Raw genomic sequence first — 15,938 nt, 5'->3', positions numbered from 1 at the left:
TAGATGATGCTGCATGCCAAACTGAAAGTGAAAAAGGAATGTATGTATTTTGAAAGCGGCAAAGTGTCAGATTAGGTCACAGGCAGAAATTGCCCGACAGTGACCTCTAATCAGTAGATGGCAGTAATTATTTTGTGCTGCTATAGCCCCCATGGACAGAGGGGAGCCTCTGGAAGAGGAACCTGAAAAGCAAAAGTTTTGATAATTCAAGTAAAATTAAAAGCAGATAGCAAAACAGCAACTTGAATAAAGTACAAAGAAAATCTTAATTTAAGTTCCCTATAGAACTGCAACTTCTCAATACATCAAACATACACTACCACTTGTACACAAAACAATTTGCTTTTATATATACATATAGCGTAGATTTAAAGACTCTAAAGTAGAAAACAGAAGCTACTACTAGATGTTGTATTCAATATTTAAATTTAAATTATTTTGGCAAGAAGTTACTCAATAATAAAAAATAAATCCATTTATATGAATATTTTTAAATTATCTCAAGATGTGAGTCACTTTTCAAATGCAAAGTATTATAAATATTAACTTTATTCTAACTTAATGCAGTCACGGCTTTCAGAAATGCTGTCAGTGTCTCCCTGACACAAAAGATGCATTTAGGTGTCTTATTAAATTTCAAGCACTTTGGCAACATAAAGAAGTTATTCAAGGCTGAATAATATATTGTAATGATCAATTTATAGGAGGTTTTTGTCAAGCTATCGGCCACAAGTTGTGGCTGTCACTTTTGAAATACAAGGCATTATGCTTATTAAATTTATACAGTCATAACTATTTACAGTCCTGTTGAACAATCTAGACACACACACACACACACACACACACATATATATATATATATATATATATATATATATATATATATATATATATATATATATATATATATATATATGTATATATATATATATATATATATATATATATACATATATACACAGTGTGAGTCAAAAGTCACAGGACACGTTTTATTTAATTGTTTATTTTATTATCGACTTTTGTCTCTGGCGTCATCTAAAAAAAATTGTGTATGCCGAGAAAATCCAAAACAAACACCAACTTCAGCACCACATCGTGGAGGCTTGTGACAGCATAAAAAATAAAGTGTCCTGTGACTTTTGACTCACCCTGTATGTATATATATATATATATATATATATATACACATATATATATACACATACATATATATATATATATATATATATATATATATATATATATATATATATATATATATATATATATATAATTTATTTACAGGAGAAGGAAAAAACTACTTTAATGTAAGTCAATGGAACCAGCCTTTTTACAAGTCACTTTGGATCACTTGGTCCATTCATCATGAAATTTACACACAATATACAAGGTAACAGGTATTTTCAAATTATGTTAAAAACTGAAAAACAAAAATGGAGATTTACACATTGGAGATATATACATTTTCAGTGCTGTATAGAACCCAATTTTTTCTCATTCTATTGAATATCAGTATAGGCACATACAAAATACTGATATGTGGTAATATATGAATTTCAAATATATGACATATAGCAGCACACATGGATTTACCTTAAATACCATCTATATTTGTCACATATATGTGACAGAAATGAACCTTTATTACAATTAGGACATTTTCAAATATGGGACACATATTTCACCTATATATCAACATATACAAACATAGAAATGTAACACATATTTAACAAAAAATTATAAAAGACATCATTCATATACAGATGCCATATATTACTCACATACTTACTAAGCTCTTAACCTCCATGTTTCTACATCAATTGTCTGTTGTATCAGGTCTACTTATCACACAGGAGCACTACAATTCTACATTTACAGACTGTAGTCCATCTGTTTCTCTGCATAATTTGTTAGCCCTCTTTTACCCTGTTCTTCAGTGGTCAGGACCCCCATGGACCCTCACAGAGCAGTTACTATTTGGGTGGTGGATCATTCTGAGCACTGCCGTGACACTGACGTGGTGCTGGAAGGGGTGATCAGACAACCACTCTATATGGTAAGTGGAGCTTAGAAATCGGACAGTGAGTGTAGAAACTAGTGAGTGTTCCATTATGCTGTGCTAGCTTCATGTTATATAAAATGTTTTACACACACACACACACACACACATTTTCTAAGCTGCTTCTCCCTCAGGGTCATGGGGGGTTGCTGGAGCCTATCCCAGCGGTCATTGGGCGGAAGGCAGGAAACACCCTGGACAGGTCGCCAGTCCATCACAGGGCAAACAGACAGACACACACATTCACACTAAAATGTTCTATTTATCTCAGTTTTTACTTACACATAATTCCTAATGATGTGAACACAGATATATATGCAAGATCTATTTATTGTGCGTACATGTCCAATAGCTGACACTTACATATATGTACATATATCTTAAAATATATACCTAATATTATGATACGTTTGAATATAAAGCCAAATTTCTGTATGAAGAAACTAAAGTTTAGGAGTTTTCAGTTTGCGTTTGTTTTTTTATTGCATTTTTTAAATATAAATGTAATTATTAAAATTAAATGAATTAAAATAAATTGCTAAAACTTGACAAAGGGGGAGATATGAGTATCAGCTGAGCAATGCTGGTTCTGAACCAACAGTAAATGTGAAATACTGAGCAGGAGTTGAAGAAAAAGTAGATTCCTTTCATCATAATATTAAAGTACTAAAAAAAAGGTGTAAAAAGTGTTGTGGAGCTTGTAACAATAGAAGAACCCAATTTGGCGCTATAGAGAACCATTTTCAAAAAGATTCTAAATAGAACCATAAACAACGCGTTCTCTATCAATCTGAAGAACACTTTCGCGATGCAAAGAACCCTTTAAACAAATGCTTCTTTGGGTGTTCATGGTTCTTTATAGAATCACTTTAATAAATTCTTTAATAAAGAACCCCTGAAAGACCTTTTTAAATAGTGTGGAACATGAATGAGCGGAACCCTCCTTTGCATGTAAAAGATAAAAGCACCGAAGGTCTAATTAAGGCTGCATGATGGCCAAATGGACTAAGAACCAGACACAACAAGGGGGTCACTCGTGGGTCAATAATTAAGGTGCTGTAGCTTGTGTTATATTCGTCCTTTTAACCGTCTGATTTCTAACGCAGAGCTTTCGCGTTTCCTTTCATGTCCGCGCTGTTTCGCTGCTCTGTTGCAAAACTTTTCGCGCAGCTTTGAGTCAAAACCCGCCCGCCGGGCTGCTCGTTAAGCGCGAGAACTTTCGACCCGGGAAAGTTTTTCGTGGGAATTGGAAAGCGCTCGTTTGAGTGGGTGGAGTTTTTAAAAACAAGCACGAGTCCTCCTCTCACACCTGGACGGCTGCCTCTTCACCCTGAGTTTCACTGAAGAGAGTCACGCACGCCCGTCCACCCAGAGGTGCGGTGGTCCAGCTGAGGCGGGGCGATCATGCAGGAGTGTAGCAGAAACGGTGACCCTGAGGACCTCCAGCAGGAGGCCAAAAATGACCAGGAGGAGTCCCTGGACACTGTCTCGACCAGCAGCAAGGCTGAGAAACCTCCTTACTCGTACGTGGCGTTGATCGCCATGGCCATCCGCGAGAGCGCGGAGAGAAAACTGACCCTCAGCGGCATTTACCAGTTCATCGTGTCCAGGTTCCCGTACTATGAGAAGAACAAGAAGGGCTGGCAGAACAGCATCCGCCACAACCTGAGCCTCAACGAGTGTTTCGTAAAGGTACCTCGAGATGGAAGAGGAGGTGGTCGTGAAGGTGGAGGTGGAGGGGCGGACAGGAAAGGAAACTTTTGGACCCTGGATCCCGCCTTCGAGGACATGTTCGAGGAGGGGAACTACAGACGCAGGAGGAGAGTCAGGAGAGGCCCCCGACCTCCCCCATCGCCCTGCTGGCCACAGCCGTGCGCGCTGACGCCCTACGACCTGCAGCAGCAGCAGCAGCCGACGCCACCGCACGCGCGTGCCGATGCCCATCTCTGTTATTACCCCGCTGGATCCCCTCTTTACCCCTTTTACCCCATGCACTCTCTGCACCCCCTCCACGCGCCCTACGGCCACTACCAGCGGCACCAGGGCGCCCCACTGCCCGACAGCGCCCCCTACCTGCAGCACGAGTATAGCCTGGACCAGTCCTTCGAGTAGGCAGTAAATAATCGAGGAGCAGATTTGGACGCCTAACAGACTCGGCAGGTCGGTAATGCTCCTCCATTCAAGCTGTGGAGGTGAGAAGTGCTGCATTGGTTTTGCAGGACTGGACTCATTTAATAACAGTGAGAAAGTAACTAAGCGAGTCAATGAGATTTGGATGTGCAGCAGACTTGTAGCAGGTCAGTAAGGTGGAAACGTATATATGTGTTTTCAAATCTTCCTTCTTTTAGGCTGCAGATGTGGAAAATGTTCACTACCAGTGTAGATGTATTATTTTCAGGAAATACTGACAATAATTAAAGGAATAGTAGCCTATGGCGAAAAATTAACCCCCCCCCCACCATAAAAACAGATATGTTTGGTGTCTTAAAGAGGAATTCCACTGATTTTTTCACATTTTTTGCATATTTCCTTCATTACGTCATAAGCAAAGTCATTCAGAGTGGTCTGATGTAAAATGTTAATTGTAGAGAAACTTACAGACTGATTTCTTTACAGTGGTGGTGATAGGAACCTGGGGTCACCTTGTTTTCAGCATAAATATAGCCATTTTATTTGCCATCAAAAAACCACCAGTAAACATACAGTAAAGTAAAGTTGATGAAGTAGAACAGTGGAAAGTCTGAAAAAGGAAGTTTTTGGGGGACTATTTTTGCCTTACAATGCCTTGTCTCCATCTGTCCCTCCGCCATTATTGGATTAAAATGAATAAATTAACATGTTTTATGCTAAAACTTTCTCTTAAGTGAGAATTATTATTAGGCAGGGCATTCAGAACCACTTTGTGTAACAGCCTTTTGTGAGGGAGCTTTCAGAAGCATTTCACGCTTCAGACGTCTGGTTCCTATCACCACCGCTGTGAGCTATTCTGACTCAGTTTCTCTAGAACGAAACATTTCAATTTCCAACCACTCTGAATGATTATGGTTACATTTCAACCGCTTAATTATGTATAAATTTTGTAAAAATTCTATACATTTGCCTCGGTTTTGCACTGATGCTAAGAGGTTAATGTAGCTAGCACGTAACTGAAGCCACTTCTATTACTAAAGAATTTGGACGTGTTACATATATAACTACATTTTCCTTTCCAATTATCACTTAGGCTGCATATTTGGAAAGTGTTCAATAAAAAAGAGGTAAAGGAATAGTATGGCAAAAATGAACATACTTGGTGAGCCAAGATATGTTTGGTGTCCGTTTCCTACTTCAGTGTGACACTATGATGCTAACGTAGCTAACAGGTAATGGAAGTCTGTGTCACCTCGAGTCTTCTTGAGTGCCATTGACTTGTATTGCTTTTATTACTTCTATTACTACAGACACTGGGCGCCAAACATGTCTTGACTTATTTATTTGACTTCTTTTGTCAAGTAATCCTTTAATGACTGAACAAAGAGCAAGATTTAACAACAGAGAAGTGAATAAATGAGGTTTGGATGTGCAACACGGTTTTGTAGAAGGTCAATGTTTAGTCCAGGGCTGGATAATGTGATCATTTCTATTACAGATGCATTGCTTTTGAATGAATCCTTACAAAAGAAACACTTAACTACTGGGAGAAGAATGTCATTTACGATCACTGGTCTTAGTTTCACTCACCCTGCTGTCTCTGATCACTGGAAATAATTGCTTTATGTGAGTTCACATGAGCCGAAACACTGCACAAAGTTCAGAACATTAACTGTTTTAATAACTTGTTGGATACGTCCATAAATTCTTGCATATTGCTGCTGTTGGGACAAAACCTCGTTACTCAGTTGTTGTTGTTGTTTATCAGTTTTTGACATCATTTGAAAATGCCTGTTGCCCTTTACATTGTGTTTAAGTTTCATGATGAACGGACCAAACGAAACGGCCCAAAATGACTTGAAAAAAAGTCTGGTTCCATTGACTTACATTAAAAGTAAAGTATGTTTTTTCCTTCTACTGTAAAGTTACCATTTTGCAGATACAAGGTTTTGTTCGGACAACAGAGATATATTTGAAGGCCATTGTCAGCCTGTTCTGTTTGCTGGAATCTGAGAAGATTTATTAGAATTAAAATTTGAAACGCTTGTTTTTTGACAGGTCACTTTCTGGTAGCGGGACAGTTCAGTTTTTCCCTCATCAATGTTAAAGTTTAAGAGGCCAGTTATTTTTCTATTGTTATTTATTTTATATATATTTTATATCTTACTGATGTGTAATTTGATGGATAATTGGCTGGTTTGGCATTAACAGACCTTGAACAATGTTGAAGAAGGCATACTTCTTTGTGTACTTTTTCCAGTTGAAAGGTTCCAGTTCATTCACTGAGCTCACTGTTCAGAGATATTTTGCAAGGTATTTTCAAAAGGTTACATTTTATAATAAAATAGTTTGACCTAATGTTTGCCTGAACCTGTTCATTTTGAAAATGAATCCATTTACTTCATATAGAAGTTATGAGGGTAATTCCACAAATCTGTAAAATATCCAGCATAATTCGGTGGCTGAGATGCAAACATATTCAGTTTGAGTGGTTTGATGTGAAAAGGTTCTTTGTAGAGGAACTCAAGATTTCTTTACAATGGTGCTGATGGGAACCAGGGGTCGATGGCAACAATACAAATCTAGCCATTTTATTTTCTATCCAAAATGACAACCTGCACATCATGATTTATATGATACCTAATGTTGATAATGGTAAACGAGTGATGAATCTGAAAAGATGTGTTGTGTGTGTGGTTTCTATTTTGGCTTGCATGGACCGCTCTACCATGATTAAAATGTGTTTAAAAAGCAATATATGTCAAAACTATTGCAAAATCCAAGTTTCAGACAGCATATTCATAACTATGTATTGTGAGAAGTTTCTGTGAGTTAGCTTTTAAAGGCGTCAGATGTCTGGTTCCTATCACCACCACTGTAAACAATTCTGACTTGGTACGTTTTTCTAGAACATTTCACCTCAAACCACTCTGTTTACATTTTAATGACTGAATTATAGACAGCTTTAAAAATACTGTTGGCATTTCCCTTCAGTTTCATGTCATCTTATGTTCAAGCTTAGCTGTATCTGTCTTCTAGGTATGAGAAGGGCCTGTAAAACAGTTTAAGTTGGTAAACAGCACCCTCTTCAGGTTCTATGACTGAAGTGCTGCGATAAGATTTCCACACTTAAAAGACAGTCACTGCACACTTTATAGGGTATCTACTCTATAGCTGTTGTTGTTTTTATTGATTTATTTTTCATATTTAACAGTAAAATATCAACATTTGTGTCACCACTGTAATCAGAGTCAGTTGGTTGTTAGTCAGCCTCGACTGGCCCCTTTCAGTGACCTGGTTTTGACCAGATGTCAGGTGTTAGTTGGAAGTAATATGCATTTATAAATAGTGTTTAAGCGAGCTTTTACAAATATAGCTAAAGCATCATTTGAGCAGGCGCTTTATTAGTTACGCCTCCCTTTTCCTTGAAATGCTGTGAGTCAGTGGTGCCCTAAAGGCACTGCGTTCTAAGTGGGTAAGCTTGTGCCTGAGGGTTGAGTCTTTAAAGAGGAGAACAAAGTTTCATTCATTTGTTGGGGGTTTTAATATCCTATTTGTGTAGCAAACTCATCTTATTATGTTTGACCAACCAAATGAATGTTTCAGCTCATTTCAGGGCACAGTACCATTCAAAGGTTTGGAACTGCAGTTACATTATTAAGTAATAGGCCTAATGTATACAGTGTATATTCAAATACTCAGCTAGACACCAGAAAGGGTTATATTAAGATGTTTTATTTATTTAGTACTTCAAATATACAGCTGTACAAAACAAACTAATTTATAAAAGTAAAGTAGAATCTACTGGAAACACGGCACAGTGCTGTGACAGTGGGGCATGAACTGCCATGTTCAACTGATTCTAAATGGTGTGGCAGTGTATTGCATTCGACTATGAAGAAGGTAGACCTCGTTTAAAAATTGACTGTTAACGATGAAGATCTGAAACTCTTTGAGCGATTTTTATAAAACATCTGCGGAATTTTGTCCTGAAACCTGAACAAAGTCATCCAGAGTTGTTTGATGTGAAACATGTTGTTCCAGAGAAACTCACAGAGTCAGAAATCTTCACAACACCCTCTGAAGAGTTTTATGCCCCTAAAAGTTTCCATAGAGGAAATTATTGCTGGAAGTAGTTAGGAATAAACTGATGTCAGAGATGCTGTTTTACAATAGTTTTAAGGTTTTTGGCACATAAAAAACATGTTTTTAAGAGCCTTTCAAGGTAGAGAGGTAGATGCAGGGAGCTGTATGGCCAAAAAATACACAAAGAAACTTTTTTTTAATTTACCACTTTATTTTCACCACTATCAAAACTGCACATGAACACTAGCGTAGCTGCTTTTTTCCAATAGTAAATAAAACATCCATATCTGCATTGTAGACATCACGAGCCCTGTTTCTTATCACTACTGTAAAGAAAAGCAAGAAGAAATGATCTGTTTCTCCGTAACGTGTCATTTTACATTAAGCGACTCTGTAGTTTGTTAACATCTCAGTAATTGAATTGTGCAGAAAAATGGGTGGAGTTCGTCTTTGAAGAGGACGTTTCTTAAAAGGCCAAAACAGGTTGATGTTCAAAGACATGCTACTTGTATTTGTAATAGTTGAATAAAAAGGTTCCACTTAATCCTGTGGTTTCGGGCTGAGAGGCAACAGAAGACGGGTAAAGTAGCAGAAAGGTTAGTCATGATCTCAGCAGAAACTGTTCATTCACCAGAAAGAATCAAAGTGTCTTGGAAAGCAAAGCTGACAAAAACTCTCTTTTGTTCCCCTCCAAGAGTCTGAAATGCACAAAGCTGCTTGTTGAATAAAACAGATCAACCTCAAGGACACATGAGGTGCTAAAACTGTTGCCATGGAGAAAGACTGTGATTTTTAAAAGCTGAGTTTCTCTCTCTTTGCATTAAAAGCATTTTTTAAAAACAATTAAACATGTTTTTATTCACAGTTTAGCCCTATTTTGATCTGTGTCTTTTTCTGATGTGATTCTCAATTAATACTTATAATTTCTTGTATTACTGTTCAGCTCTCTGGGCTGCCACCAGCATGAAAAGTGCTATAGAAATCAATTTTTTATTGTTTTTTAAAATGTATTGCCTCTCTATAATCATTTAGGTGAACTCTGCCTGTTTACTCTGCTTTCCTCTCATAGCCACATCACTCTGGTAGTGGGCAGATCTCGCATTGCTTTATCTTTTTAACTCCAAACCAACATTCGCACATCATGTACAGGATGTACTGTATGATCACTTCTCCCGAAGCCCCACCCTTGTTTTTTATTTAGTTAGCTAAATCAGCATAAGCAGAGGGTCAGACAGTGTATATTTGTCCTCACTGTGTTCACTGCTTGGAGTAGCCTAACTTCTGTGTGGTGCTGATTTGGCTGTGTGCCTCACTGCCCTGCAGTAACTGGTGAGGGGGTGGGAGGATGCGGGTGAGGGGGTCTCGAGCTTTATTTGACTTGGAGTTTCTGTTCTGCACACACGCTTCCTGTTTTCACCAGCTGCGTGCTGTTGCTCGCTCAACAGTGGTGCATGCTATAAAGACGGGGTCTTCTGTCTGCAGTCTGCACTGTATGGCTATTGTCAGAGTACTGTCTGTGTTTATGTGCGCAGAGGTTAAAGCACAACTGGATCTGTCAAGCCATATACAAGCATTGCTTGTGTTCTCAGGCAGAACTGAGCTGATGGTGTTTCTATATTCAGAAACAACTCTAAAATGAAAAAGAATAGATATACTGTGCTGTAATTGGCTGTAAGTGATATCAAAAAGAGAAGAGGCATTTTAGGTCCTAAATGTGGTTCTAGTGGTTCGATTAAAAAAACAAAGAATCGTGTTGTGTAAAATCTGAGAAGAAACTGGTTATTAGCTCATTATATTGGAAAGAGACAAACACTAAATGGGTCTGATTCAATTTTATGCAAAAGTTTAAGCGCCCCTGGTCACGTGACATTTTCTGTTGATTTTCTAATTGAAAATAAATTGCACATCTTTTTCTGAATGAAGTGTAAAATGTGGCCTCTGCAAAAGTTATGGTGCATTTTTTATGTATATATATTTGCCTGGGGTGTTCAAACTTTTGCCTATGACTGTAGTCAATACTTAATTAAACAGCGAATGACTGTATATGCAGTGTTGTAATGATTAAAGTTCTTTTCTACTTAGAAATGCTTTTACTGTTACCGTTATTCTGTGCAGATGCACTTCGATGCTGCTGTTCATCCCTGTCTCCCTAAAGCCAAAACGTTTCATCTTGGGGAACCATACTGCAATGTTTCTAGCGTTTAAGGCCAAAAAGACAAAACATTACACAAATAAAGGTTGCTGGGAGTCTAATGAACTTTTTCTTTTTTAAACTAACTTTACACTTCTTTATTACTAAAGAACTTAAAAGCACAAATTTAAAAGGCAAATAAGGATGTAAAGAGTTCTCCTGCTGTCAGGAAATGCTGTCAGAAATTTTGTTTGGTGGGGTGAGTTTAGGGTCTTTCTGGTGGGCCTTCACAGGCCACACTTTGGGCCCTAAAGGTTACCACTATTTCCGATCTGAGCTCAGTTTTGTGTTTTCTCTTACAAAGCTGCATTCGTGAAGTACATTTCTATATGAGGAGGTGCCTGGAACGGGGGGTGGGGGGTGGGGGGTGGTGTGGGGGGATGTCAGTGCTATCTTAGGCAAACTCAGAAACCCATTGCTTGCTTCAGCAGTCAGTTTACTGGAATCTCACCACAGGCTTAAAAAAAAAACACTGTTCGCTGTTGTTTTTCTGAATGACAAGTGAACTAGACCAACTTCCCTAAGGGCCCATAATCGTAAAAATGCAAGCAGCAGTGTCCAGAAATAGAGCTTCCTTTATTCGCCCACAGGAACACACTTCTGTCCAATTTGTCATATAAACAGAGGAAATGTGAGATACATGAAACTGATGAGTTAATGACTAACCTTTCCACATGTTCTCCATGTGGGGTCGAACTCTGGCAGTGGCCTGCTGTTGGGAGCAGAGGGAGGCAGAAGCGCACACAGCAAATATGAGTGTGTCCAGTATAAAACTAAAATTACTTCAAGTAGTAATGATCTTGCACACAAAATATAATACACAGCCCAAACAAGATGGTTCTTCAGGGGTTCTTTAGTAAAGGTAATGCTTCAATGTAGAACCAGGAGTTCTATATAGAACAATTTCATGCTTACATTGTTGTTTGCACGGTGAAATGGATTTTCAGATTGATGGGGGATGTCTCAGTAGAGAACCTTCTTGAAAATGATTCTGTAAGGGATCTCCTGCTGCTACATGCTTGATGCCATAGCAGCAAATAAATGTATGTAAAATGTATGTGTGTTACAAATATGAAATATGAAAATAAATGACAATATATTTAAACACTACGAGCGACTTAAACGTAAAGCAGAGTCTGAAATAAGGCAGTGTGTCAGGCTCAGGCAAAAAGTGAGACGCTGTAACTTCGTCAAGCCAGACGTTGGCGTTCGCGCTGACACTTTAGGGATCGTCGCCGTCGTCGCCCACCTTTTTGAAAAACGCGAACAGAGTGACGCTTAAAGTTTCTGAAAAATATCCTAATTGTATTCAGGTTAAAACGAATAAAGGAGCGCAACACAACCGTTACGCTGGTCAAAATCGTCCAATAACGCGAAAACGAGATAAAAAAAAGAGATACGTGATCTGGCATTTACAGATGATCCCTAACATTCAGGAACGCATGTAGAGGGCTCATCGCGCTGTGCTGCTGTCACTTCCCCACTGCTAAAGCAACAAGGATAACCAAGAGTGCTAGCTGACACGAATCGGCGATCAGAAATTTGGGGGATTCTTAAAAGCGTGGCCTTTCTAGATCGTTTTCGTCATCCTGTGTGGAAGACCAGAGCATTTTTTTTCCCGTCTGACGGCGTGGAGCATCGCTGGCTCTTTTCAACATGGACTAATGTGCAACCGGCGAGGCTTGCAGGCAAGTTCACGCTGTTACGTTTTACGAGGCTGAAGTTGTCTTCCTATTCGACAGCTTCTTGTTCGAATGACCTTGTTCCACCTTAAATGGTGCATTAGTTACATTTGGGCACGCTGCACCATTTAAGGTGGAACGGGTAAGTTCGAAAAAGACGTTTACGTTTTCAACATTTCTCTCTCCTTTCGGGCTTTTCTCGTGGTCTCGTGCTCCTTCACATGTAAGGACATCTCATGATTGACAATTTAAAATGTAGATTACCAGCAGTCGCTTGTGGTAAAAGCGACCAATTGTTTAAACCATAGTACTGTTTTCCTATTGCTCTACAGTTCCACTGTTGTGGTGCATGAACAAGGCCAGGCGCTTGTGATGGTGGCTGTGGCCGGGCTGCTTTGGTTGTAACCTTATACACAAACAGTCTGCAGCACAGCCTCCCATAGAGAGATGGGAAAGGCAGGCAATGGCAGTGTGTTCATGCACCAGCAGTGGGCTGTGCTGATGTTGTCTGCTGTGAAATACAAATGATATCATGATAAATCATTTGGGACTGCTGATACATAATTGAGTTATTTGCTTCATATAAGCCACAGAAGCAAATCTAAACCTAGAGGTCTAATGAAGCTGCGCCGGGCCTGCTCGCATCGGTTTAGTTTGTCCAGTTTCCCACCATGTAAGACGTTGAAATAGTTGAGTTTACAAAATTCATTGTCACATCTAAATTGGATTTCCTGTTTACATACAGGCTCAGTGTTCAGTCTTAAGCAAATTTCTCACTTGATAGGGCTTGCTTGATAGGTTTACTCGCCTATGGCGGTGGGAGAGATTCTTCTTGTAGATAATGAGTTTGCTTGCGCTGAAGTACGTGGTTGTGTCCAGCAGTGAGGCTGCCAGTAGATGAGTGACCTACGCCATGCCGCCGGGGGTCTACTACGGCATGCAGGATGTGTGGGAGAAGGAGGGTCGGGAGCAGGTCAACATGGAGTTCCTCCTCCCCACGGGGATCTACCTCAGTTTTCCCGTAGCACGCAGTGACACCATCGGTGCAATTAAGAAGGTAATAAAATGAATATTTGTTGCTGTGTCCTCATTTTAAATGTGATGCAGCTAAGTAAGCACTATGAAGATGTGGGACATGCTGTTGGCCTGAAGCTTTACAGATTAGTCTGTCATTTACACAGGTGTAGTGTATGGAGCTCTGTATGCACAGTGTTTGTCCCTTTACTTTTATTTGGTTGCTCAACAGTAGGAAACACTTCTGTGCATCCAAAGGCCTACAAGCAGTTGCCAGACCAAAAAAACAGGCTTAAAGACAACGAATGGCCACGTACAGAATTCAGCCAATGCCTACACGCTGTTCTGAATGCCCCCAAATGGGTTTACTTCAAAACAGTTTTGTTTCAGCCCAGCTGGGTCTTCATCAGATTGGGTACTGATTCTCGTCTGTAAGCTCACAATAATAAATATAATCCTTTAGCTTCTACAGAGAGTTGCTTTACCCCTCGAAGAGGCTTTTTTTTAGTTACCACTAGGAAGCTTATATAAGCGTGAGGAACTAAAATGCGGGCCCACATTAGCCTCCGGTCGATAAGTGATACTGTTGAATATTGTGTTCATTTTAATAAATGACAAATGCAAACGAGCATTCTTTCATTCTCTTTCACTTATGGTGCCATGTCAGTTTTCATTATTTTAATTGCCTCGCCTTTGTTTAACCATTCCCTTTGTACACTCATTGGTTAGATCAAAAAGGTAAACAGTAAATAAGACCCTGTAAAGAAGGCTTTGTACAGTCATTCTATGGTTAGTTCAGAAATTCACACAATAGAAAAGACGTTTCAAACAGTGCTGGGGAACGTGCAGACGCTTATGAGATCTACCCTCTGAGGGTGAAAAGGACGAGCTTGCTCAAGAGAAAGGTGACCCTTTTTTTCAGTTGATTTGATGGAAACTCTCCTTTGCTATGGACCAGACCCAGTTCAGCACATTGAGCTAGATGAAGTATACTGAGACAAGCATGCGAGTTGGTTGTATTGCTGTTTTTGCTAATAATCGGTTTTCTGAGCAGACAGCATGTAACACTGTCAGTTTCATATCTGATAACAGATAAAAACACTGAGCCTCATATCTCCACAGTGAGAACTTTACAGAAGAAGGTAAAAAACAAATTATTGCCAGAATGGCATGTAAGTTTTTCATTAATGTTAGAATCCAACACAGTTAGTAATTATATCTAAATTATATTACCGTCAGGGATGCAAGCTAATGGTCAAGGCTCAGTAATAATCGCATGTAGTATGCTGAACTAAATTTGGATCACAATTATATTATCACAATAATTCTACAGACAATAATGTGTCTAGATTTACATTATCGTCCAAGGCTAGCCTACATACAGACACTTTCAGTCTACAGGTAAAACTCTGCTGCATCCAAGACGCATCCAAAAAGACAAGTTCTAAAATGTAATTCTAACTGGCTGAATGTGTCTCAGATGGTGTGGAAGCACGCCAGGAGTGAGCCTCTCTTCAATGTCCTGAGCGACCCCGACGCCTATGTGTTCACCTGCATCAACCGCACGGCTGAGCGTGAGGAGCTGGAGGATGAGCAGAGGCGTCTATGTGACGTCCAGCCCTTCATGCCCGTGCTCCGTCTGGTGGCCCGCGAGGGAGACCGGGTGGAGAAGCTCATCAACACCCAGATCAGCCTGCTCCTAGGGAAAGGTCCGCTACATCTTTTATTACCATCAGGTCCACTACTTTCTGCCAACTCATGATGACTCCTGTGTAGAGCAGTTGCTCAGCACATCAGTGCAGCCAAGTTTTTCTGATTGTGTGTATGGGCAGCCGCCAGACATAGCTTTGAAACTTATAATCATGGAATGTAGCCAAATGTAAGAAGCTGTAGGAGCATCGTCTCTTTCTGGAGTTCTCCTTCTCTCAAAGCTACTCAAAGAAAACTGATTGACACTGATTGTTGCCACTTTGCATGATCCTGTTGCTCCCAGTAGGTGGTTGAAGTCTTGCTTGTGTTTGGTACTTCTAGGTCTGCATGAGTTTGATGCCCAGAAGAACCACGAGGTGGCTGAATTCCGAACGAAAATGCGCTCCTTCTGCGAGGAGAAGGCTCAAGACAGGCAGCGGTTACCATGGCATCAGTGGATGGAGTACAACTTTCCCTGCGACTTAGAGCCGTTCTCCAGAGCAGCACAAAGTGGGAAATCTCGCAGCGTTAAAAAGATCTTTATCAACGTCAAGTTTGAGGCCAGCGAGGTGAGTCATTCTATGCCGCATGCCCATCTGTTTTGTTTCACATTACGTCCCCGCTGTGGTTTAATTATTTAAGGATTCATGCCCTTGACGGTGTAGCCGGGCCTGCTTTGTCTGTGCCACAGTCGCTTCCAGCGTGTTTATCTTGCTTTTGTCACTTTGAATATTCTGGTGCTGAACATGCAAAGAACTAATTTTAGACTGACATACTTTGAATGGATTTGACATCACAGTTTGAGCACTTAAAAGACATTTGAGTCAGTGGTAATGTCAAGGAGAGGCATCAGCAGTTACATATGGGGCTTGGTGACCCAGATTTCCCAAGTGAGAGATTGTGTAAGGTAGTATATTTATACAACAACACGCTGCCTGTGAATCCCCCACCTACACTTCCATGCACCTCGAACTTTGCTTTCCTACTGTACAATAAGACTGAGAGAGACCCAGGACAGAGTGTGAGTGCAGTCAGAGGAAAAAGTTCAGCACATGTTCTTGCTGTTTTAAATGCCAGCTAATATCGC

The 15,938-nt window shown here is 39.8% G+C and overlaps 2 protein-coding genes across 3 annotated transcripts in view; both read left to right on the top strand.

Annotated features, from left to right (window-relative positions):
• The first annotated feature begins 3,394 nt into the window (after positions 1 to 3,394).
• foxl2l (forkhead box L2-like) lies at positions 3,395 to 4,575 on the top strand. Its single transcript, XM_017706400.2, has one exon. It carries the CDS (start codon positions 3,464 to 3,466, stop codon positions 4,169 to 4,171), a length of 708 nt encoding a protein of 235 aa, XP_017561889.1. The 5' UTR covers positions 3,395 to 3,463; the 3' UTR covers positions 4,172 to 4,575.
• A 7,337-nt stretch (positions 4,576 to 11,912) lies between these two features.
• pik3cd (phosphatidylinositol-4,5-bisphosphate 3-kinase, catalytic subunit delta) overlaps positions 11,913 to 15,938 on the top strand; it is a 30,644-nt gene continuing 26,618 nt past the window's right edge. Inside the window, exons 1-4 of one of the 2 annotated variants that reach the window (XM_017708460.2) lie at positions 11,913 to 12,154; positions 13,031 to 13,205; positions 14,643 to 14,871; positions 15,194 to 15,420. In XM_017708460.2, the coding sequence (XP_017563949.1) occupies positions 13,062 to 13,205; positions 14,643 to 14,871; positions 15,194 to 15,420 (600 nt within the window). In that variant the 5' untranslated portion in view covers positions 11,913 to 12,154; positions 13,031 to 13,061. Of the gene's footprint in view, positions 12,155 to 13,027; positions 13,206 to 14,642; positions 14,872 to 15,193; positions 15,421 to 15,938 lie in introns of both variants that reach the window. The other variant, XM_017708469.2, reaches the window with a different exon arrangement.

This window comes from Pygocentrus nattereri, chromosome 9 (genome assembly GCF_015220715.1).
Source record: "Pygocentrus nattereri isolate fPygNat1 chromosome 9, fPygNat1.pri, whole genome shotgun sequence".
NCBI classification, from domain to species: domain Eukaryota; kingdom Metazoa; phylum Chordata; class Actinopteri; order Characiformes; family Serrasalmidae; genus Pygocentrus; species Pygocentrus nattereri.
Note: the sequence above shows the minus strand (reverse complement) of the source record. Positions and strands in the feature narration are given on the sequence as shown.